At 35.5% G+C, this 26,676-nt stretch overlaps 1 protein-coding gene across 1 annotated transcript; it reads right to left on the bottom strand.

Annotated features, from left to right (window-relative positions):
- Positions 1-211: 211 nt before the first annotated feature.
- GNPAT (glyceronephosphate O-acyltransferase) lies at positions 212-26,587 on the bottom strand. The gene is made up of 11 exons (XM_051993639.1): positions 26,495-26,587; positions 14,162-14,344; positions 8,656-8,832; positions 7,310-7,439; positions 6,184-6,311; positions 5,798-5,873; positions 5,375-5,526; positions 5,135-5,265; positions 4,131-4,354; positions 1,483-1,725; positions 212-545 (listed from the first exon to the last, which is right to left on the bottom strand). Exons 1-11 carry the CDS (start codon positions 26,579-26,581, stop codon positions 451-453), a joined length of 1,626 nt encoding a protein of 541 aa, XP_051849599.1. The 5' UTR covers positions 26,582-26,587; the 3' UTR covers positions 212-450.
- Between the last annotated feature and the right edge of the window lie 89 nt (positions 26,588-26,676).

Genomic DNA, 26,676 nt, shown 5'->3' with positions numbered 1-26,676 from the left:
AAAAATTAAATAAATAAAAAGAAAAAAAAGCAAAAACAAAATCAAAATTATCTGAAAAGAGGCTTATAGGCTTTATGGACTACAAAAGGGATCCATGACAAGAAAATAGTTAAGAATCCTAGTATTACAGTATTTGGAATACAGGAAAGGATACTACTACTTATGGCATAGAACCTTAATTAAAAATTATAGTTTAATCAATTGTGCTAATTTAATCAATTGAACTTTTCCATGTTCAAGATACTTATAAATGTTATTTCAATGTATCTTGGGATAGAGATATCTGAGAGTGTAGAGGAGAGAGGAACACAATGTCAATCTGAATATGTCTGAGTTAGAAATGCTTAGACTTAGAATAATGACAAACCACAAATGTTAGTTTCTTTCAGAGCCCTGCCATACTAAGTAACTAATATGATCAGAATTCAAGCTACACATGTTCTGTTTTGTTTATAAAAGCTTTACCTTCAGTGCATTTCCTGGAAAGAAGATGAATTCATCTGAAAACACATCACGTAGGAAGTCAAAGCAGCTGTAGATGTTTTCTGGAAATAAGTTCATTACCAAAGTTTACAATACTCTTTTTTTCAAGGCAGCCAACAAAATCTTTAGAAAATACTAATTAATCTATGAAATAAACTGCAACATTGCAAAGAGGACAATGATCCAACTCTTACTCATATATGCCAGAAATTAGAATTTAGTTCTACTCAAAGGAGTTCAAATCATCTATGTGGTAAAATTTACATGAACCTCCATATCTATTACCAAATTTCCTCAGTACAGCCCAGTTTTTAAATGATTACAGCTAATGACAGCCAGATTTCGATTTAAATTGAACTTGTAATCAACAAAGGTTCAGATTGCCCACCAAAGCTCCTTAGAAAGCTCTCATGTTTCCCTTCTAGTTATCCCACAGCAATGTTTTCTTGATGGAGAAAGAAGGGAACTTCTTTGCATCTCCAGCCCTTTGCTGCTCTCATCTTCCTTGTATTTAATCTTTTTTTTTTGTCATTTTCAGTACATCATATACTGATATACCATTTTTTCACTGGATATGACTATTAAGCATACTTTCTTATCTAATGTCTAAGTCCTGGAAAGGACTTTTGTAGCCCCAAAGACTCACAATGGTATTTAGACAGTGACTAAATATATTGGTTGAATGATTAATTTTCCATCTCATGTATTTTTCAGATGGAAGTGATATCACCTCAGTTAATTTGTTTCCTTACTTGTAAAATGAAGGAATTAAACCAGATGATTCCAAAGACCTCTTGCAACTCTAAATTTGGAAGCTGAAGGAATTATGTGGTTATATACCTGAGCAAGAAGTTTTAAAGTGCTATGGGTACTACAGGTTCCCTAGTTCATATATTTAAATATGAGGCATTACCAAAAAGAGGATATCAAGAAGGCTGCAAACACTACAAATTATGGACAAACCTTCTTCAAACACATAATTATATTCTGGAAAGTTACCTTTCCTGAAACCAGGCGTCATCTGCAGTGATATAGCCACAAAAGAAGGACGGACAAAAATATTAAGCAGCTGATTTCTGTAAGCCACACACATGAGTATAGTGATATGCTGGAAAACGAGTCCTTCAGCAGTTCCTGGTTCTTCACTTTCCTCTTTCAGAATCACCTGATCCTTATTAAAACTGACGATGTTAGAATGTAGAAGAAGAGAAGAATGTATAACTTCATCAGCAGCTATATTATCTGTATACATAAGGACAGGAAGATGCAAGTAAATATCAAAAGGAAACAGAAGGGACTTCATTCTATGTTTAATCTTTAAAATATTTTTTAAGCTCTGAAGGGATTTCTAAACATTCTGTCTTCTAAGGCTTCTGACAATATTTATCACATGTTCTTAAAACATTCCTTTTTGCCAAGAATAAAAATAAATATGCACCAGGTACCCAAAAATGCTACATGATTTGGTTCTAACATTCTACAAATATTTCTTTTCATCATCTGATCTGTTCGACCAAAGCTTTTAAAAATAAATAGTGCCACTTTCAATCATCATTTTGACCCATCCAACGCAGAAAAAATAACAACATACAAACCAAAAAATCTACATAAAAACTAAAATTTTCTATTTAAAAAGGAATTGATATGTCTTACTACATAACTTTGGTAAATGATTACATATTAAACATGCTATCTTAGAATCAGAGTGCCCAAAATTGGGTGCACCATTGGATTTATATATGTGGGGGAAATAGTGATGGAAAATGCCTTGATCAAAGAGGCAAAAAGTTTGTATGATCTCTTCCTACTGAGATATCATTTTAGTTCAAAACATGCTTCCTAGATTCATGAAAGAAAATCATGCAACAATCCTAAGATGTAAATGTTCTAATTTGCATTGAGATGTTTTATATCATCTCCTATCATTTGATTGGTATATTTCCATGGAAGTTGGATTTGTGATTGCTAAGATCCCTTGATACCATTATTCTATAATTTAATGATAGAGTCCTTAAGAAGGAAATGAAAGTCTGTCATTCTGGCAACTTCAATCTGAGGCTCTCTAAGCCTCTATACATTATAAGAAGAACACAGGTGAAAATGAATGACCAAGAGAATACAAATCTCCAGGATAAAAAATTAACAATCTGATGAAATACTATTTTTGAACTCAAGATATGTATTCACACTGAGATAGACTGTTATGTTCTCTCTCACCTTTACTCCATTCTATTACAGATAGATCAAGAAGCAATCCCATAAAATCACACTGAATCTAAGTTTATGTGGTATTATATAGAAAACAAAGAGACTGTGGTCTTGGAAGTTAGGAATTATATATATGTTTCACTCCTTTTTGTACCTGAGAGTGTATGACAAGAAGGACATTCCTTGTGAAGGAAGCCACTTAAAAACCCATGCTGAGTAAGCAGTTGTAGGGGGTTTGTTTATAGATTTGTTAGAGATAATCATAATAACAATAGGTAGAATTTATAAAGGCCACTATGTATAAGGACTGTGCCAAGTGCTTTACAAGTATTATCTCATTTGATCATCACAAAAATACCAAGAGATATGTGCTATCTTTTTTCTCTATTTCACAGTTAAGGAAACCAAGGCAAACAGAGGTTAAATGACTGTCCAAGACACAGCTTACCACTAATAAGTGTGTGAAGCAGACTGTATACCCCTTGACTGTATAGTGCTTCATTAGGCAAGGATATGGGGTGAGGTTAAAGAGGTAAGAAGCTTGTAAGTAGGATTCTTCTCCATCTGTCTAGATTCCCTCAGTTGGGAATTCTGATTTGTCCTGATTATTTCAGCTCAACATTTCTCTAATTTTTATTCCCCTCATTTCTCCAGTCAGAATGTGACCTTTTTGAGAGTAGGGACTTTGTCATTTTTCTATTGGTATTCCCATCCAGTGTTTGACACAGTTGATATATAGTAAGCCCTTAAATGCTTTTCCATTCTATTCCATGAAGTTATCGTAGAAAGCTTTAGGTTAGGCAAACTTCAGACAAAACAAAAACAAATACCTTCCTATAAAAGCAGTTATTCCTAGTTAGAAGGGAAGCTTTAAAAGGTCGAGACAGTGAACCCACATTTTGCAGTAAATGATGGTCCTTTTGCAACCAAAAAGATAATCCCTGCTAGGTTTTGGACATGTAGCTAAGCCAACTTTAAACACACAGCATTTTATATGGTAGACATGCTTCTTCTACAAATTGTTATGACCAGTCGGAAAAAGGATAATTCCAATTAAATTCCTTAAAAGTGCAAATCTAGGAAATTTAAGAATTAAAAAGTCCCTTTCAAGTGCTCCAACTCTTGCCTCACTATATTTGATATTCACAGGATTATGTTCAAAACCGCATAAGAATATTTATAAAACAAGCATTAGTCAATGACTGCACAAAGTTTAACAAGTTCTAAGAAGTTTTTTTAACAGCCTATTGTTCAAATATATTGTAGATATTAACCCTAATTTTTTTTTTTAAGAGAAGAAACAAATATTTGTTTTGTTTTGTTTTTTTGGCCTTTCAGTTCAGTGCTTTAACTCAAGTGACTCTGTACCTCTAACAAGGATCACCATCTTCTTGAATTAAGACATAAAAAGAAAAAAGATGTTCAAACTTTCAACATACCAGGCCAAATTAGAAATCCTCCAAAAGTCTGTGTTAAATCTTTTAGCCAGACAGTCTTTTTAACCAAAATATCAAAGTCCATTCTTGGTAAATTCTGAAGAAATACAGTAGCTACCAGATTCCATGGGTTCAGAACCATATTTTGAATTTGTAGAAGTTCCAGTTTGTATGCAACATGACTAACAAATGCATGCATATCCTCAGAGGGTTTCTGGGGGATGTGTCTAAAAGAAAGAGCCAGAAAAGAGATTACTATCTAAGACAATGTGAATAAAGAAATGATTGGGAAAGGAAAGAGATCCTGCTCTGTGGGCTACCTTTAAGAAGCTACTTCACAAAGTACTTTCACAACTTTCAAAACAGAACCATTTTCAACACAAGATCTTCTACAATATCATTCTAGACTTTTCCATTTCTGTAAGGTCTATATGCACCAGAGAGCATGTATTGGCCTATCTTGTACAATCTTGGATTAAAGACTTTTTGTGTTTTGATAAGGACAAAAATATTTTTTCTTTACAGGCCACCAATATAAACATACATATGTGATTTGTTGGCCAATTAGCTGGCTCTGTACATAGTCATTAAGTATTTCCTGATATTGGATTTTTTAGGGGAAGCTAGTAATATACTGACTCCATCCTATAAAAGAAAAAGCATATCACCTCATCTTCTCTCTTTAACATATTTATTAAGTGTCTCAGAATTCTATACCCAGATCTATATCTATTTATATATGTGCATATCTATATCTATGTACACATAAACATACACATATACACATATACATACATACACACACATATACATGTTTGTGTGTATGTATGTGTATATTTTTTACTGAAATTATTCTAAGAGATACAGAAACCTGACCTGCCCACTAACTTGCTATATAAGCAAACCTACCTTTAATCCAAAATGGTGATCATTAGAATCATAATAATCCATATTTTACATTCAGGATAATTTTTTTCAAAAATGTATTAAAACATAGCACTTGGTACCTGGGAACTAAGTTATATGGACCTCGACTCATTTTCCCATTTGCTATGGATCGGAGTGATAAAGGTTCTCCAAAGTACACATGAATGCTTCCATAATTTTCATTGAGTACTTTCCTTGCTTTCAATAGGCCCTAAAAATTAGAACAAAAGTCAACAACAAAAAAGATAAATATCAATTCAAGAAGCATGAATGTTTTAATAAGAATTATATTATGGCTAACAATTAAGACATTTACTTACAGTTGTTGATTCCTTTGGCTTAGGAACTCCTAGAAGTTCATGTGCATATAGAGTTTCTTCTAATGGCCTATCATAACTGATGCTAATTGGAACCAAGTAGGTGTCAAAAACTTCTCTCTTAAAAAATGGTTCCATCACAATATTGAGAAGACCTATAAACAGAAGAAAATGTCTCATGCTACCTGATGATAAATAATCAAATTAAATAATACAAACAAAAATATATATTTAAATATATTCTAAGCCAACTTAAAACACACACACACACACAACATTGAACTCTACTACTTTGTTCATGGAAGAAGAAAAATGCTTTATGAAATACCAGAATTAAACAGTTATGTCTAATATATGTAATATTTTTCATTCTCTTCAAGATCAACCTAATTCTCTTATAATGATCCAGTCTATAACTTGAGTTACCTAATTTGGGAGTCAAGGTTTTAGCAGAACGGCTTCTTGTTCCTTCAAGGAAAAATTCAACTGGAGCATAACCATTCTTAAAGAGAGAAAGAGAGAGAAAGAAAAAAAAACAATAACTCAGTATCAGTAATCAAAGAAACAAATAGTTATTTTTATTCCTTTTCTCAAGTTCCCTTCTTCAGTCCTCCAACTAACATTTAACAAAGGATTTACATTTATTGTTAATCAAGGGAGTTGCACTTATCAAACACAAACTATATGTCCCAAACAGAAAAGATGGCCAATTCATTTAGCAGATCCTAAGCATTTTAATGATATCTAATAGAACACTTCAATGAAAATAATTGAATTTTCACGTGAAATGTTTGATAATTAATTGTATTTACCCGTAACATGGTTTTTACATATTCAGAGAACACAGTCCAATAGAGTTTATTTCCACCAAACGTACGTCGCATGAAAAAAGCACCTGACATTCGCAGCAGCTCACCCACCAATTTCATTCCCAGGAAGTCTAAAAACACATAACATTAGTATCAATGTTCATTCACAAGTGCAAGTTGATTTTTCTAAAGATATGAACTCACAGCCCAAAGTGAAAGATGATAGTATGTAGGTAAGATATTCCTAATGTCCAGTTTTACTATGATAATTAACATCGGTAAGAAGCTGGATCTAATAGGAGAATAGGAAATAAAATTCTATGGGCCAGATATGATCCAGAAATGGTTTTTCTGATCAATCCTTTACAACATTAATCACCACTATGTCCAGCCTGAAGTCAGTACTGATAGATGGCTTAACTTACACTTATAAACAATTTACAAAGTTATTTGTTCACAATAATCTTAATGGGATCTTCTTGATCCCAAAGTGAGACTTTCAAGATGAATATTTTTTACTTACTTTAATAAGGCTGCCATGCCTTGTGCGACCTACTATTACTCCAACGAATTCTTTCTTTCCCTTTTATCATCATCCTCATTACAGCTAACAATTATATAGCATTTTGAAGTTTGCAAAACACTTTATATAATTTAGTTCATTTGAGCTTCACAACAACCCTGTGAGATAAGTGCAATTATTATCTTTATAGATAAGGAGATTAAGACTGAGACAGATGCAGTGATTTGCTTGCCCAAAATCAGTAACTGATTTTCCCAATTCCAAATCTAGTGCTTTATCTGCTATACCACCTAGCTGTCAATTGGGCTAAAATATTTGTCCACTAACAAACAGGATTTTTGATTCAATAAAAAGAGGCAGATCTGATCTCAACTCTCAAAAACTTAGGCAAGATCCTTAATAGCTGAATGCCTCAGTGTCTCCAATTGTCAGATAAAGATCTTCACAGGGAACTAGGAATATTCGAAAAGTAACACTGGCAGTAATATTTTAACTTTATTAAGTACATCTACGATTTATGTATTTCCATAGTTGTCTCCCTCATTAGCACTCTGCTTTTTTAATCTGTCTACTTTGAACATGATTTATTAGTAGCAGAATACTTGCCCATTCCTGCTGCAATGACAGGTACAGGTAAATCATAGGTGTATAAAACATAAGACAGCATCAAAAAATCAATATAACTTCTATGACTAGGCAGCAGAACGACTGGATGCTCCTGAATAGCTCGTTGTAGCTTTAAAATAAGACAAAAATAGTACAATTTTAATTATATTGGCTTTACAAATTGTCTCAAATAAGAAAAGGAAGGAACAGGATAGAATGTCTGTGAATGGACTAGAAATACACTGCCAGTCTATGATCCATTTGGATTCATGTCCTCTATTCTATCTCCAAATTTCCACTTAACTTGAATTGACATTAAAAATACTATTTCAAGGATCCAATTCAGTAATTTCCCACAGCATAATAAAATTGAAGATTTATAGTCTCATAGTTCAAGTGCTAGAAAGCTTTTTCTAGGACAAAAAAACTCATATAAATCTAAGGTCAGTTTAATTGTGGAGTTCTACATCTATACTTTGCACTAGATACAACAAAACTTAAAACTAACCCAGCTATAGACAATAGCATAGAGAAACACAAAAAAATTACAAAAGCAGCCTACATATTAAAAAATATTTAATCTACAACTTAGGTTACATCAAAGATAGAATTAACTAAAGGAACTGCATGATAGCTTGCATTCTAAAACCTCTATAGAGGGTAAGCTGTTACCATTGTCTAGAATACTCAGACTCCTCACCCCTGCTTCTTGGAATATCTGGTTTTCTTTTTTTGTATCTGATCAGGGAACTCATTTAAGATTGGACCTGATTTGAGAAGGTGACCTGGTCTTTGGTATTTGGGTAAGTAGAGCCACAGAGAAATTTGTGAATCATCTTGCCAACAATTTTTTTTTTTTTTTTTTTTTTGGCAAAAGTGAATTTCTAACAATTAAATATCCTCTACAACTCCTAATGCTACCTTACACTTTTTACTCCCTATTATATCTCCCCCACTTTCCAATTCTTTAATTCCATTCTCAAACAATATAACCTTTATTCAAACTACAGTTCTGACAATCTTGATATCAAGCTTGTGGAAGAAGCTCCATCTACCTAACACTGTTAAATAAACCCATCAGCCAGACATGTGACCATTGGAGACTCAGATAAAAACTGTAGTTATAATAAGGAAGTTTCTGTTAAGAGTAGGAATAGAAGGCTGGTATGTTCTACAGGACCATGTGAATGATAGAGACTTAGGATTTGAAGAGGTCCTAAATCTATTTCAGAGCCTTGATTAGATTAGGAAGTGAATTCATAAATGTAAAAAGAATAAAAGATGAATTATGAGTGGCTGAGGAGCAGACCCACTTTTTGAAATTAAATGTTTATCCCAATACTCACTCTCTGAATACCTTCTTCATTCACACACACCTTCTTGTAAATACGTTTAAACACTTTACTCAAACTGAAAGCAAAAAACCTGATGGCTCCCAAACGCAATTTGTGAGCCATCTCATCCAGGATTACAGAAGCTTCCTCTTGAATTATATCAGTGGACTCATGTGTTTCCTTGGATATCTGGACAGAAAGAGAAACGGAGTCACTTCTGAAGAAATAAACATAGATAGCCTTTTCTTTCAAATAAAGATTGAAGTATGAGATGAAAGGGCAACTAAATAGTGCAGTAGAGTGCTGGGCCTGGAGTCAAGAAGACTCATATTCTTGAGTTTAAGTCCTGCCTCAGACACTTACTAGATATGTGATCCTGGGCAAGTCATTTAACCCTGTTTGCCCTCAGTTCTATAAAGCGAGCTGGAGAAGGAAATTGCACATCACTCCAGTATCTTTGTCAAGAAAACTTCAAATGAGGTCAGTAAGAATGCGACATGACTGAAACAACTGAATTACAAAATGAGATGAAAAGGACCTGAACCAAAGGAGAAAGCAGATATTAAATCTTTGTCATTTTACTTTTCTCAGTTCTACCAAATCTTTCAAATTCATCTTCTTGGGGCAGCTAGGTGGTGCAGTGGATAGAGCACCAGCCCTGAAGTTAGGAGGACCTGAGTTCAAATATGGTCTTAGACACTTAACACTTCCTAGCTGTGTGACTCTGGACAAGTCACTTAACCCCAATTGCCTCAGCAAAAAATAAATAAATTCATCTTCTTTTCTCTAGCATCCTCATCACCATAATTATCTTTCCTCTAAACTCTTGTAATATCTTCCTAATCAATTTCTGACCTATATTCTTACCTTCTTCTCCCTGCAATCCACCTTACTCTGTTCCATATTAGTTTTCCTAAAGCACAATTCTGGTTATGCTATCCCACTGTTCAAAAACCTTCATTAGCTTTCTATTGCCCATCAAATAAAGTGCTCTGACAATTTATCTGCTTTCTCTTTTTTTTAGCCTTATTTCCCAGCATTCTTCTTCATGTAATCTATGTTCCAAATAAATGTAGGACTAATCAGCTGTTCCCCATATACACCCACCCCAATGTTTTTATACATGCTCTTTCCCTCTTCCAAATTCTAATCTAACTCTTTACCAATCTTCAAAGTCAAATTCTCCTGTCTATACCTTTCTATAATTTGTTCATGGGGACAGTGGAAGGCACTGTCTGTCCTATGAGCTAGAGCCCTTAATTATTTTCTCTTCATACCATCTCTTCTTATCACACCAGTGGCTGGCCAAAGGTTGCCCCTCATTTTTACCATGTAAATAACCCACAATCTTTGTTTTTAATGTGATGTTTTTTAATATGATTTGCTCATGGCAATGATGTACTTTCATTGTTCTTTGAATACTTTTCAATCTCAATTTTTCAAAGACTGCAGGGTTCTATGATTTAAAGACAAATATAACACAAAAAAACTGAAATTAAAAATATGGGTCTTTGTTTCAGAGAGAAACTTGGAGTCATTAATCAATCAACAAGCATTTAATTAGTTGTTTACTATGTGTAAGTCACTCTGCTGTGCATTGAGAATAAAAAAAAAAGTCCCCGTCTTCAAGGAACTTACATGCCAACAGGGGAGATAATCTATATAAATCAGAATATATAAGATAAATAAAGAGTCGATAGAAAATAACATTAGAGGAAACAGCATTAATAATTGTGGGTACTGGGAAAGTCTTTCTAGAACCCAGCTTCTTAAACTACGGTTTAAGATCTCATATGGGGTCTTGTAACTGAATATGAGGGTCACAAAATTATGATTTATTATCAGTAAATGTTTGATTTGAACACCTATTTTATATGCCTATATATCCGGGGTCATGTAAAAATTTCTCAGGCAAAAAGCAGTTATAAGTGGAAAAAGTTTAAGAAGCTCTGTTCTAAAAAAGTCTTGAATAGAGTTTTAAAGGAAACCAGGAATTCTAAAAATCCAAGGCAGATAGGGAAAGCAATCTAGACATAAGAAACTGCCAGTGCAAAAGCAAAGAAAGGGATAGGAGATGGAATGTCATATAGCAAGTAAGTCTCTATGGCTGAACAGGAGAGGATACTGAGTGCAGTAAAGTGTAAGATTGGGAAGGCAGAAAAAAGGGCAAACTGTAAAAGCTTTCAAAGCCAACAAAGAATTGTGTTTATGAAAATCACTTTGGAAACTGAACTTATAATAGATTAGAGTGATGGGGAAACTGAACAGTCTAGGACATAGATTAGCAAGGGCTAAAATAAAGTGGCAGTTGTGTAAATAGAGAAAAATTCAAAGATAGAAGATATAGGGAAAGAAATTAGACAGCTAAAAAGGAGTTAAGCATAATCAAGTTTTAAACCTGGATTACCGAGAGGACAGTGTGCCCTCAGTAGGGGAGAAGGTTGGGGAGAAAGGTAATGAGTTGTTTTGGACCTAGTGAATATGATATGTCTATGTTTGAAATGTCTAACAGGCAGTTGATAATAGAAGATTGAAACTCAGGAGAGAGAAGAGGAGTGGATAAACAGATAAAGGAATTATCAGAACATAGAGCAAAACTAAACCCATAAGGACTAAGACCATGAAATAATAGAGTTTATATCAAGAAAAGAGAAGATAACTCAGGATAGAGCCCTGAGGGATATTAGTGGGTGTTACATGGATTTAGATCCTACCTCAGACACTTAAATGGCTGGACAAAACATTTAACCTTTCAGAATTTCAGTTCCCTCACCTATAAAATTAACAGAATTGTTGTGAGTTCAATTAAGATCATTTAAATAAAGTACTTTGCAAGTTTTAAAGCACTATATATAGAAGCTATTATTATTATTTTTCAATTGTTTGTTGTCCTACTCTTGGTTTTATGGTCAAGGACTAAACCTTAATGATGGAGGAGAAACTATCTGTACTGAAACATTCCTAGCAGCATCATTAAAATAAAGCTACACCAACAAAAACCCATTACATCTGTCTTCTGATTGCTAAAGCACTGAACAAATTATGGTATATGAATATAATGAAATGTTACTCCACTATAAGAAGGGAGGGGGGACTCACAAAAGATACAAGGAAACAGGGATTCATTCAAAGGGATGTAGAATAGTAACAGTGATATTATAATGATGATTAACTGTTAAAGACTTACTCTGATCAAGCCAATGATCAAAGACAGTCCTAATGGACACATGATGAGAAATGCCATCTACATCCAAAGAGAGACATGTGTGAACTCTGAGTGCTGATTGATTCACAGTTTTTCATTTTATTTTTCTTACCTTTTTGGGGGAGGGAGGGAGTAATGGCTTATAAAGAAGTATTTCATGTTTTGCATGACTTCACATATTTAATAGGTATTATATTGTTTACCTTCTCAGTGGGTTGGGGAGGGACTGGAAGAAAAGAGCAAATTTAAAACTCAAAAGTTTTTTTTTTTAATGTTAAAAATTAAGTAATAAAATTAAAAATTTAAGTGGACACAGGATAAAAAGAACAAAACAAAAACTGCACAGAGTACAATATAGCAATAAAATCCACAAAATCTCAGACTACATAAGAAAAAAAAGCAAGTTTAGGAAGAGATATGGCAGCTAAGATAGCTTTGTTATTTTATTGCTAAAATAAACACTTTTCCCTTTTCTATAGGAACTACAAATAAGAGAAGTTTACAAGTTTCAAGTATAATTGTTTTCTTCCTCTTGTTTGTGCACTTGAATGTCTATATTATTGGTTACAAAGTTTATGTCAAATTACTTTTAATAAATTTTACTGATGCTACTTGCAAGAGTTTTACTACTCTATAGCTTCACTCACAATTCATGTTAACTACTTTTAGACACAGATGCTTAACCCCAGCTTCATGGACTTCTTTAACAAAATATTTTGGTAACTGTATTTCTATGATTGGTTTCCTTCGTGATCCTGTGTATTTTATTTTATGCATTTACAAACATTCTGAAAAGGAGCACATAAGTTTTTCCAGACTGCCACACAGATACATGACACAAAAAGGTAAAAGATCTTTAGCCTAAATCAAAACTCTCTTCCCAGCCAGCATTCCTTAAAATATGTTATGTCCTCCTCACAGAAAGTAAATTTTTTGAGGATAAGGACTATCTCCATCTTATTCTTTTATTCTCAGATAGTAGCACAGTAACCTGGCACATAAATGTTTGTTTATTTACTTACATGACTCACAATTTTAACACTGTCCTCACCCTCATTTCCACAATGAACCTACCCCCACCAAAAAAAAAAAAAAGTTAAGCAAAAACATCCCAAATGGTAGTCTCGTCTGACAGTATATACAATATTGTATTAGCAGTCTCCCACTTCTGTACCAAGACAAGTATTTTCTCATCTATGATGCAGGACTGTTCTTTGTTTCCCCATTATTCAGTACTCAGTATTTTCATTTACATGATTGAAGATACTGAACATACTGTTCTCTTGTTTCTATTTCTGTTGCTCTGAATCAATTTATACAAGTTCCCCCATTTCTATGAATTCCATTTATTCAAAATTTCTTACTACACAAAACATTACAATACATTCATATCTCACAATTTTTCCTGCTATTCATCATTTATCATCACTTAGTTTCAATTTCTTAACTGTCATAAAAAGGAATATTATAACTATTTGATATCTATTGGATCTTTGTTTCAGTCTTTGTCTTCCTTGGAAGCATATGCCTAGTTAAAAAAATATGAACAAGTCAAAGGGTATGAACAATTTGGTCTGACATAATTCTGTTTTAGATTAAGAGAAAGTTGGTATTTAAATCAGGAAACAAGATCAGGGAAAAGAACAGACTCTCATCATCCACTATTCAAAAACTAATAGTCTTTTATAGAAATAACAACAACAATAACAATAATCTGTCATTTATATAGTATCTACTCTGTGCCAGGCATTGTGATAAGCATTTTACTCACCTGATCCCCGAAACAAACCTTTGAGGTAATTTCCATTTTACAGTTGAGGAAAATGGGGCAAACAGTAATTAAGTGACTTGCCCAGGGTCACACAGCTAACAAGTGTCTGAGGTCAAATTTGAACTTAGTTCGTTTTGACTCTAACCACGGCTCAGCTATCAAAGAAAGTGGCAACAAGAACGACATGATACTCTGAACAGAGAAGTATTTAATGAACATCTGCTGAATTAAATTGGGATGTGGAGATAATTCAGGATAGCAAAAGTTAAGAATCAAAAAGTTCCCAGCAATGGAAGAATGGAGCAAAGAGCAGATCCTTATTTCTCTTCTCTGGGTACCAAAACAAAGAAAGCAACTGAACTACAGAGTCTGAAATCAAGATTAATCTAAAACAGGGAACTCAAATCAACTGATTTAAATAATTCTAGACATTTAGAAGACAAAGAGCAAAATAAAAACATCCAAGGGGAAAGTACTCATTGAACACCTAAGAAATAAAATGTTGAGGATATCTGATTCTAGTAATGATAGGAACCACTCACCTGCTTGATAATATACTGAACCTCCTCAGATTTGAGAACACAACGTTTAATTTTATCTGGTTTGCAAGGGCAAAGCCCCTTGTAAACAGTAGGTGTATAGCATTTCATTGCATATTTCAGGTCACTGAAATGCCTCCTCTCTTCCAACATATCTTCAAATTCATCCCACTTTTTAAGTTCTTTCTGTTGTAAGGGACAAAAGAAAGAAAACACTGAGAATATGATCTTAAACTCAAGCTGACAGTTGTAGGGGTGAGTTTTTATTTCTAAGTCATCTATAATGATTATTACATGATGAGATATTTTCTCCCAGTAGATAAATTCTTGTCCTGATGTAAAATTTACTTGTAAATATGATTAGGTCTAGCAAATATATGCTGAACTACCATTAATATTCTCTACAATAGGACTGAGGAATCTTTTTTTCTGCCAAGGACCATCTGAATATAACATCACATCGTTCAAGGGCTATATAAAATTATCAACTTATAGAACTCAAGCAATGGGAGGTTGATAATACCTAGCTTTCAGCTCATCATCCCCTGCTGTTGTTTTAACAAATGATTTCTCCTGTCTCATACCACCTGAGGGCTAGACCTTCCCCATTCCTGCTTTATAGTATCATCATTCTGCCAATACATCAAATAAAAATTTTAGAGGAAAACTGGATCAAGAGAATCAGCACTCCTTTTGGTAAAACTGAACAAGCATTGTATTAATGAAATTCCAGCTGTTTGATTGAACCATATTTCTTCTGTCTTTACAATGTTCTAGGTTTTATTTTCCAGGGAAAAAAAGTTATCATAACCTGCCATTTCTTCATAAATATGTCATTTGATCTTATAGAATATTTGGCTAGCAATATAGAATTATCCTTTCCATAATGTGGCATTCTCCATCGTGGTTTCAAGATATTATGGATCGGCATAAGAAATTAAGTGGGAATTTTGAGGGAGTTCTGCAGAAGCAAAAGATGATATACAAAAGGCTGACCCAGAATCTAAAATCAAATACTTAACCCAAACTTTACAATAAGGTACTAGAAACACTCCAAAAAAGAAAAAAAAATACTACTTCTCTGGTCAAGGGAGTGGGGGTGGGGGGCAAAATATCTTGAGTGGATTTTCCAGATTGAGGGAGAGCACCTAACTGCAGAGATATGAAAGGGATAACTGTATCATAGGACGGAATGGAAAAAACACTGCATGTGTGACGAGGGACAAAGTGATTTTTACTTCTCTGAGGCTTAGTTGCCTCATTTGTAAAATGAGCATAAAAATACACAACCTATCCTATGGGCTTGTTATGAAGAAAATGCTTTGTAAATGCAACTAAATAAACAAATGCATTGTAAATATAGGTGATATACATAGGAATATATATAGTGCATTTAGATAAACAAAAGTGTTATATAAACTATAAATCATTATATAAATACAAACTATTATCAGACAATATTGTATATAGAGGCATAATTTACAAACTTAATAAAATTGAAACACCAATACAGTAGTCTTGAAATTGTTGTCAGTTATCTTCTTGTTCTTTTTAATTCAATTTGATTTTATTTTCAGTTCTAAATTCTCTCCCTCCCTCACCAAGAAGAAACAGAAAGCACTTTACAAATGTGAAGTCATACATAATAAACTTCCACATTAGCCATGTTCCAAAAAGAAAAAGCAAGAGGAAAAAAAAATATGCTTCAATATATACTTTGAGTCCATCAGTTTTTTTTTTTTTAATCTGGAGGTGAACAGCATTTTTCATCATGTGTTCTTTGAAATTGTGGTATGTCATTGTTTCCATTTTATAACTAAACTTGTTTTAAATGGACTACTCAAAATTTTACTACTAGCTTACCTCTATTTCAAAAGAGTTTAAAAAGTAAGTCAAAGTATGGGGATAAAATGTATACAATTAAAATAGGTATGCACAAAAGGTAAGATTTGCACATTAATAAAAAAAAAAGTCAGGTAAAAATAAAAAGGAGGCTAAAATTGTCTTTAGACAACAAACTTCTTATGTGGGATCTGGCAAACTGGGATAATCAATAACTTTTTTTGTTCCTTTCTCTCTTTGTTGGCAATCCTATCCCAACTTTTTCTCCCTCCCTTTCATCACCCTCTCCCACTGGGGAAAAAAAAATCTCTAACAAATATACTCAGCCAAGTAAAGCAACAATGTCGAAAAAGGAAGAAGAACAATAACAAGAACAAAAAAATCAGAGCTGGGCAGTATGCTTCATCATTAGTCTTGTAGAACAATAATTAGGTCATCAATCAGTGTTTTTAAGTTATTAAAAGATTTTGTTTGTCTTTACAATATTCCTCATTATCTCATATTCCTTTATAAAAGTCTCCTAATACAAGGACTATGCAAATGGTGGGTAGTCTTTGGGTGGAATTTTGGAATAAGAGAGTTAAGGGAGAAGGGAATAAGGAATTGTGGTTAGGGGGTGGAGAATGGAGCCTGGATAATTCACCTATGAGGAGTTTTGAATCTTTGAATAAATAGGGGGTTGCTGTGTGTGAAAATGGTTTTCACTGATTGGAAGGTGCTATAAGGAATAGCACCTTCTCAGGAAAGGTGAGAGATCAGGCAGGAGACAAAAGCACCATAAAATGGAAGTCCGTAGTTTAATTGGTCAGATCAGAGGCCCTGTTTCACAACTTTTCCCTCCAAAAGGTTAGTGATTAAGTAAGAGACAGTGGAGCAGGAGATGAAAGATCCACTTTCCACCCACTTTTCTTCTTCCCTCAAGGGACAGGTGTAGCAGAAGGCCTTTAAAGAGCAGGTTGCGCTTCTTTGCATGGGAGACTCTTCATATCTTAGGTAAGAGATCAGGAAGCAGAATTCTCATGAGCAGGGACAAGCTATATATGAGGCAGATAGAAGTCACTCGACCTCACGCCACCTTTCTTCAGGGGAAATGCACAATAGGAGATGGAAGGCTTAGTCAGAGGAAGGTCTTGCTCCTCTTCAATAATCAACAGATATATTTATCAAGTGCCTATTTTATGACAAGCATCGTGCTAAGCTCTGGGGCCACAAAGATGAAAAAAGGATAGTCCCTGCCTAGAGTCAGTCACTAATCTATTGGGGAGAAGACAAAAAGACAAAACACAAAAAGGTAGCTAACATCAGGGTGAGGGAGGGAAAAAAGTAGAGGTCAGACAAATCCCCAAATATTACAGTCAGGTGAGAAATTAGAAGATATTCTGAGCTAGTAGGGGAAGGGGGGAGATATATCTTTCCATACATGTAGATTTAAAGTTCTCAGCCACTCTCCCCAAAGCAAAGAGGCTGGAAGTAGTGATGAGGTAGAGTATTAACACTGCTAAGATCTTACAGGATGAAGAAGTTTATCTAAATAAAGGGCTTCCTGGGGCAAAGGGGAAGAGTCAGTCAGAGGCATCCTTATCAGATGCAGCAGCATAGCTGGGAGGTCCAGTGGATACAGAGCTGAAGGCAACAAGACTCAACAACCTGAGTTCAAAGCAGGCCTCAGACAGCGTGGGTAAGCCACATAACCTTGTTTGCCTTGATTTCCTCATCTGTAAAATGAGCTGGAAAAGAAACTGGAAAACTAATGCACTATTCTTGCCAAGAAAACCCCAAATGGGGTCACAAAAAGTCAAGTCAGACCCTACTGAACAAGAAGCAGGTTAGCCTTACTGGAGGCCAGAGATCAAACATCAAAGATCCTGGTGAGCAGGAGGTAGAGGTCCCCCCCAAGATTTCTGCAGGTGGAAGCTGGTCTGAAGCAGATAGCACCCAGAGCCCTTGAAACCTTTCCTAGGGTGGACAAGTACAGAAGGAGATGGAACTCCACCCACTAGCTCCCTTTAGCTTGTAGCCAAAGTTCTATTCTAAAAGAGCCAATCTAAAATCCTCTCTTTGCAGAGGTTCTAAACATGCCATGCTATGCTATATCTTGCCAAGGAAGCCTCTGCCCACTGGAATAATATTCTTTTCCAGTGTTATCCTCTCTTTATCCTCAACCTAGTTCCCTAAAAGACTTTATGCCTCTCTGTCAGGATTTCTAACCTGACTTCCCAAACCCTATAATAAACTTCTTTTATCAATCTAGGTTTTCGGGTTTGTAAATTCCTTTATAGAGAATCTGAGCCACCAGAAAGGGGTTCCCCAAACTCTCTACCCTTGTGCCGACTCCCAAGGAGTACAGGGGAGCCAAACCTCTCCATTTGGTTCCCTGAACCTCAAACCTGCCACTGTTGTGAGCTTTTTCTTCTCAAAACACAGCCAGGTGATAAAAGTTCAGATCTTTTATTATCTCCAATATAGCCCGGTTAGCTTAGAGGCCTATCTCTCTGCTTGATTCCAAGAGCTCTCTCCGAATGTCGCCAAATCCAAAGGTCTGGTCCTTCAGCCTCTGCCTCTGCTTTCTTCAGCTTCCAGCCAGCTCCACTCTTCATGTCATTCCGGTGAAATCTCGACTTGTAGCTTCTTCACTCTGAAGAACTTCCTTGACTGGCCCATTGAAGCTCTATTTATGCTCCTTCAAGAGAGGGATTGTGGGTTTTCTCCCATAGTGCTTTCTGGCCCAAAGAGCTTCAAGGGAGGTGTGAACTCATTGAACTCCAATGAGTAAAGGTGTGAACACAAGCCTTGTATTAATTAGTTCTACTTAGTACCTTGTTTCAGGTTCTGCCCAAAATATCTTCTTGTAAGATTAGATCAACTCTAATTAGTTAGCAGTTAGTAAGGATTCCATCACCAGAAACCCTAATCTCATTTTGGTTCCCTAAATCTAGACCTTATCATTTGGTTCCCTACTAAAGGGAACCCCAAAACATAAACCTCATCATATTTTTAGTTCCCATAATGGGAGCCTCTAAAAACTAGACTTCACCTCATCATATTGGGGAAGTCACTAAGAGCAAAATTACTATATTGGAACTCAGAACATCCTAGTTTCTTATGTGCTGATTGATAGGGTGCTTGAGGATATGGAAGTAATATTAGAGAAAACAAAAATGGGAAGAGCATCTAGGCCAGGAGTTTGACATATCTGGGCTAAGGGATCAAGTTATCTGATAGGAACACAATTGACTTAAAGTACAAAGGAAATGAAATCCCACATTTAACATTTTGTTATTTTAAAGGTTCTCTTCTAATTCTCTGCCATGTTAAGCTCATGAAAACTCATTGACAGACACAACAGAGATAGATGACCAATATTTATCTAATTATCAAGTAAAGCATAAAATAGGGAAATGCATGCTTATCAAGTATACCAAATCAGTCATTAAACATTTATTAAGCACCTACTATGTGCCAGATACTGTGCTGAGCTTTGAGGTTACAGTCCCTGCCCTCAAGGAACTCAATCCAATGTGGAGGACAAAAACAAATAAAAATACACACAAACAAGCTAGATACAGGAATAAACAGGAAAGAATGAAAATATGGAAGGCAGAGTAGAAAAAGAAAAGTTGGCAGTCTTCATGTAGAAGATGGGATTTTATTTGAAGGTGGAAGGAAGAAGGGAAGCTTGTAAGTAGAAATGAAGAGAATGTTCCAGGGATGAGGGATAGCCAGAAAAAATGCTCAGAGCCGAGACATACAAAATCTTTTTTTTTTTTTTTTTTCCCTTGAGGCAATTGGGGTTAAGTGACTTGCCCAGTGTCACACAGCTAGGAAGTGTTTGTCAAGTGTCGACATACAAAATATTATTCGTGGAATAAATAATAAGAAAACCCATTGTCAATGGATCAGAGTAAGTGGTAGAGAGTAAAGTGTAAGAAGCCAGGAAAGGTAAGAGGAAGCTAGGTTAAACAGGCTTTGAAGGCCAGAGGCTTTCTAGAAGCAATAAGGAGCTTAGGGAGTTTACCCGGTATATAATTCAATTAAGATTTACATTTAGAAAATTCAATTTAGAAAAATCATTTTTACAACTAAATGGAGGATGGAGTGGAGCAAGAAGAGACTTGAGGGAGGTAGACCCAATAGCAATAGTATTACAATAGTACAAACAATAAATTGATGAGGGTCTGTATCAGGATGATAATGGTGTCCATTTGAGAGGTGTTGCAAAGGTAAAATAACACACCTTAGCAATATGAGGAGTATATGAGGGGTAAGAGTGAGAAGTCAAGTCATGTCATCTAGGTTTTGAGTCTGAGACGATGGGAGGATAGTGTTGCCCTTGAAAGAGAGGCTGGGATAGGACAGAGTGGGGAGAAGAGAAAAATAATGAATTTTGGATATTTAAGATATTTGAGTTTAAGATATCTGAAAGGTACTGGAGATATGAGACTAGAGGTCAGCAGAGAGAGAGTGGAGAGACAGCTTATATCCTATCGAGGAATACTACAAATCCAAATTTTAAAATGGAACAAATATATTCAAAATAAATGCAAGATCATTAGTAAGGGAAGCAATAGCATTTGGGTATAGAAAGTAGTGCTATTTTTGTTTTTTGAAGTTAAGAAATTTTTTGATGCAGAAGTGAAGAAAGTGTACATTTCGGGTATAGGAGATGGTTATTGAAAAGGTACAGAGATGGGAAAGTGAAATGTGTGAGAAACCAGGAGAAACAGTTTGGCTGAACCATAATTTGTGGGAAGAGAGTAATATATAAGGAAACTGAAAAGGTAAATTAGTATCAAGTTGTAAAAGATAAAGTAGAATTTATATTTTATCCTTGAGGCAATATAGAGCCACTAGAATTTGAGTAGAAGAGTGACATTTTCAGGTCTGTACTTAAGGAAGATCACGTAGGCAGTTGTCAAGTGATGTGATTTATGGCAGGAAGCTGAATTAGGAGGCAGTAATTTATGACAGCCTAGGATAGAGGTGATAACATCACCTGAATTAAGGTGGTAGTTACCAGAGAAGAGAGAAGGGGTGAGATCTAAGAGATGTTGTAGATTTAGAAATATCAAGATTTGGCAACAGACTTGGATATTTTGGGTAAAGAACAATAAGGAGTCAAAGATAATAGTAAGGATAGGAACCTTGGGGAGTAAGAAAAGATAGTGCCTATAACAAAAATAAGGAGGTTAGGTAGAGGGGAGAATTTGGCGGAGGGGTAAAAGATAAGTTATTCTGTTTATGATGTGCTGAATATGAGTTATCTCTGGCATATCTAGTATAAAATGCTCATTATGAATATAAGACTAGAGTTCAAGAAGGAGCTACAGATGGATGTATATGCATTTGTGAATCATTTGAATAGCAATAATTAAATCCAGGTAAACTGATGAAATTATTAAGTGTGTAAAGAGAAATCCGCCCAGACCAAGCTTGGAGCTATACCTACAATTTGACTAAATTTCATAGATGATGAAAAAAAAAAAAAGACTAAGAAGAAACAATCAGATAAATAGAGCATGATCATGAAAATCTAGTGTGTCTAAAAGAGAAAAGAGAATTGACAACAGTGTCAAAAAAAAGAACTTTTGTTAAAAGATCATGAGAAGAGATTTTCAGCACACTGAGAAATGCCTCTCCTTCCCCATCCCACTTTGCCAACGGTTCCCCACCTCTGGCCTCAGCTTTTCTTCCTCTCCCCTCTCCCATACATGTGATCACATTTATGGGAGGACCCAGACTAAAAATTTATATAGAATAAATCATAATAATGGATTGTGACATGCATTCTTGGATTCTTTCCTCTTCACAAAATCCCTAATTTTTCTTCAAGAAGCAGCTCAAGTACCACATTGATTAGATCACTTAAGTATAGAAGTAATCTTACTCTCCAATTTAGCTGATTTGACATCGTCTCACAAACTATACCTTAATTCTAGTGCTTTTGCCTGTATTTACTGTAATGACTTTCCTGACACTTTTTGCCTGTTTAGATTGTACATTAGCTTAAGTTCTGTCTCCTCTATAATGTCTTTTCTATCTATTATATCTATTATAACATTTAGTTTTTACTTATCCTTTACTGTCAGTGGGAATAACCCAATTTTAATCAAATTTGCTAAAGAATTAAAATATTCCCCATGTCAACATCATAAATACATATATTTACACAAAGTTAAGTCTATCAAATAGGAGGATAAATACCTAATTATCTGGAATTGCAATTACTGTCTAGTCTTCCTCCCCTGTAACAAATTTTGATTGCTGCTAGGCTGCCTTAAAACCCCACTTTCTTTATGTCCTTATATCCTGACCCACAAAGGACTTCAATAGATACTACTCATAGAAACAAGTCCAAACCACTCAGTTACCATTCAAACATTCAAAGTCTTTGGTCAATCAATCATTAAACATTTATTAAACATGTACTGTGTATCAGGTAATGGGGTGGCAAAGACAAAAAAAATGAAACATTCAAGAAGCTTAAATTCTAATTAATAAGGCAATATGCATGCATATACATATATAGAGAATACAAAATAAACACAAGGTAGTCTGCTACCATTCTATTCATCTCACCTTCTTTCAGATCTAGGGATAGATAAAATGTTATCACTAAACAATAGGAAGATCAAAGTAAAATTTAAAATTTTTTGCCTTATAAAATCATTAAAATTAAGGTTAAAATGTAAACTAGGGGAAAAGTCTTTGCAGCAAGTTTTTCTTGAAATTCAGATTCAAATTTAAAGAATCATTCTCAATTCATAAATGATCTCAAGGATATGAACAGGAATTCTCAAGAGAAGAAACTCAAGGCATCTATAATTATATGAAAAACATTTCAAATTGGTAATAATTAAAGGAAATGCAAATTAAAGTAATTCTGAGGTTCATCTTCACAATAAACACATTGTCAAAGATGATAAAAAGGGGAAAATAATGAGTGTTGGGGCAAGTTATGAAGAGTTTTTAATGCCCCAAAGAAGATTTTATATTTGATCCTGTAGGCCATCATTGGAGTTTGCCCAGCAGTCTTCAAACATGTGCTTTAAGAAAACCACTAATTGCTAAGTAGAGAATAGACTAGAATGGGAAGACACTTGTGGCTGGTAGGGTCTGGTGTGAGAGAATAAGAGCCTGGCACCAAAGTGCTAGACCCTCAGAGTAGTGAATGGGGAATAGGCATGAAATGTCACAATGGTAAAATCAACAAGTGCCCCCCACAGATTGGATGAGAAGTGGAGGCAGGGAAGGGAAGGTGAGAGAACCTCCGTGAATCTAGGGGACTAGGAGGGGGAGAAGACAAGTACTAGGAAAGTCTGGGAGTAGGAAGGGTTTGGGGGGAAAAGATAATAAATTCAGTTTTGGACATGTTGGGTTGAAGGCAATCTAGTAGGCAGTTGAAGATGCCAGACTAGAAGACAACAGAAGATAAGGTTGTAAAGCAGACTTGCAAATCATCAGCACAGAACTGAATGTGATCATTTGGAATAATTTAGAAGAGAGAAAAGGTCCTAGGACAAAACCCTGTGGTTAAAGGGTACAATTTGAATGAAGATATGGCAATGAAACCAAAGGAGTTAAGTTTATGTAACATAAATTTGTAGTGATTTTCTCCAATTTTGTTTAGTAGTTTTATTCACTTCCATCTCCTATATATGTATAGACAGGAAACATCAGGAATGATTCAAGCTTGGTAGGAGATTGGCAATAGGATAAGACATAAGGGACTCAAGAGAAGAATATAGAACTGAATTGGTTCAGTTTCAAAAAAGAGGGTAGCCAGTACAGGAGCATCCCTGGGAAAGAACTAAAGGGTCAAGAAATTGGAAGTCATAAGAGGCAGAATGACAATGGACTGTAATCAGATAAGGAAATTTCAGAATTCATGAACATGGATGAATGTGGTGCATTTGTGGGTGATGGCAAGATCCAGGGTATGGCCATTTTTATATGCGGCTTAGGTAGAGGGGAAGAATAAGTTATGGGAAACAAGTATGTTAAAGAAATGTGAGTCTAGCTAGAGTATTAGAAGGAGGTAAAGAGACCATAAACATTTAACTACCTATTATATAAGATCCCAGGCATAGTACTAAGCACTGGGAATAAGAAAAAAGGGGATAAGATCATGCCTTCAAAGAATTCATAATCTAATAGGGAAAGACCCAAAAATAAAACAAAACCTCCAAAAAGGAGAGGAAAATACTCATGTCAGGAGCATAACAAGGTCCTGGAGCTGGGGATGAAAAATGATCTGAGAACATTTGAATTAGAGTTGATTTCATCATACTTGGTAGAGTGGTCTTCTTCTCTACCCCAAAAGAGGAGTCTAATGCTTGAAATAAGACTATTTCTTTTCTTTCTGAGGGAGACTAAAGACTAGGCATTTGATACAGTGCAACAGAACAGCACCTTTTCCCTTCAACAAAAAGGCCAGAGACTAGTATCTTTTCCCATTACTTCAAAAACAGTAAAAAGGCCTTATATTTGAAAAAATATTTATTGCATCTCTTTTTGTGCTTGTAAAAAATTAGAGAAGAAGGGGCTGCTTATCAATTGGGAAGGAGCTGAACAAAATATGGTCTATGAGTATAATGGAATTATTAGGGTACTGCAAGAAATGAGAAAAAAATTTCAAAGGGATGCTAAAAGGAGAAAGTGAAGAACTAAAAGCACAATTTATACTATAATATCAATAATTTAAAAATAAACAACTTTTATAAACTAATGAAAGAAACAAACAGAACTGGGAGGAAAATAATACAATAACAACAATGCTGCAAAGGAAAAGAAAACTCTGAAAGCAGTAAGAACTATGAGCAATATAATGACCATGATTCCTGAGGACTGATGAAACAATTTTTTGAACATGGCCAATAAGGGAATTTGTTCTGCTTGGATACACATGCTCATCAGAGGGAATTTGTTTTTCTATTTCCTTTTTTTCCAATGGGATGGGAGAAAATAAAAGATTCTGTTAAAAAAAAAACAAAAAAAAACTTTATTAGGAGATCCAGGGCTGAAAGGTACCAGAGAGATCATTTTCCAAATGAAAAAAAAAAAAAAAAAAAAAAAGAGAGAACCAGCGTTTCACTGACAGAAAAAGCAGACCTGAAAGAGTCTAACCTACCAGAAATCCTGTCCCTTCATCTATATGACTATTTTTGAACTAAAGAAACTGAGATGGGGGCAAAAAGATACCAGGAGAAAAAGAATCAGCAGAGAAGGAATCAAAGGAGTTAAGCATACTGGAAGAGTGGAATTATAATATTTGAATATTAAATCAAGTGTAAGAGAGTAGACCAATAAAAAAAAAAGAACCTGGAAGTGTTATATCTTAGAAGTTGGTTAAATGCCAATTATTAATTTTCCTAATAATAAACTTTCCCTTATTTTTATATATTAAAAGCTACAGGCTAAGAATATAATGGAAATTATATAGAAGCTCTAATATTAGATTAATCTCCGAAAAAATTAATACTGACTATACTTATCTTTTTTTTTTTTTTGTACTTTTAGCTAAATTTCTAAGTCAGAGGTTAGCATTCACATGCTTCTTAAAAGCAACTTTTTTGTTTTTTCCAGAAGTGGTTAAAAATTAAAATACTGGTTAAAAAATAACAGGGCAGTTTAATTTCCATGACTTTGCAATTTGGAAAACAGACTGCTTCTGCTCTTCTTTAAGTTTTTAAGAGATCAGTATTGGTGAAAAGAAAGAACTAAAGCAGACAATTCTGATAAATGAGAAGGAAAGACATTTGGAGGGAGCGGAGGAGAGAAGAAATGAGTTGCTGGTAAGCGAGGGGAAGATGGAAAAAAAAAAAAAAAAAAGCCTAGTGGTGTCAGTTGTTCCTGTCCATTACTCTTCAAACAAACACTGCAAATTGTCAGAAGACAAAAACAGGCAATGAAAATTTCTAGAAAGACTTCTAAATTCTTCTAGAATACAGTCAACTCCAAAGTCAGACAAATTCTCCCAATTAAGTCCCACCCAAAATCCAAATTCGGGGAGAATTTCTTCGAGGAAAAGTAAAACGAGTGTCGGACTAGGTAGCACAGCCCAGGAACAGATCGGACCGGTAAAGAACGCGCTTCCTTTTCCTCAGGTAGGACACAAACCATTAAGACCCCAAGGCTGCCGCTCCACAACCCGCTCTAGTCCCCCACGCGGTTCCCGGATCCATTTAGCCCAGTTCCGAGGAATGTAAATCCGCGCCTTGTCTAGGGAGGGGTGGGAGAAAGTGCTTTCACGCCCTCCACGCGAGGAGAGTGGTCTGCAAGGGGTGGGGGAGGAGCAGAAGGGGAAACCCCGGGGTGGGTCCGTGGGGAGTGGAGGGTCCCTTCCCTCCCCTAGCTCTGTCGCCTAGGAAACAGGTACCCCAACTTTGACACCGATCCGATGGCTACCCCAGCCGGTCTAGGGCCAGACTGCAGAGCCCAGCAGCTGGACAAGAACTCGACCTCTCAGGCGGCCCCACTCCCCGCCCCGGCGCCTACCGAGTAGAGGGGTGTGGGGGCGGCGACCGTGGAGGCAGAGGTGGAAGCAACGGCGACCAAGCATTCGGGTGACCGAGGCGCTGCCATGATTCTGCAGCAGCTCTCCGGGAGACGCCGGAGCTTCCCAGCTAAGCAGGAAGGGTGGCGCTGACAGCTGTTGACCCGCGCTCAGCGGCCCAACC

This window comes from Antechinus flavipes, chromosome 4 (assembly GCF_016432865.1).
Source record: "Antechinus flavipes isolate AdamAnt ecotype Samford, QLD, Australia chromosome 4, AdamAnt_v2, whole genome shotgun sequence".
NCBI lineage: Eukaryota > Metazoa > Chordata > Mammalia > Dasyuromorphia > Dasyuridae > Antechinus > Antechinus flavipes.
Note: the sequence above shows the minus strand (reverse complement) of the source record. Positions and strands in the feature narration are given on the sequence as shown.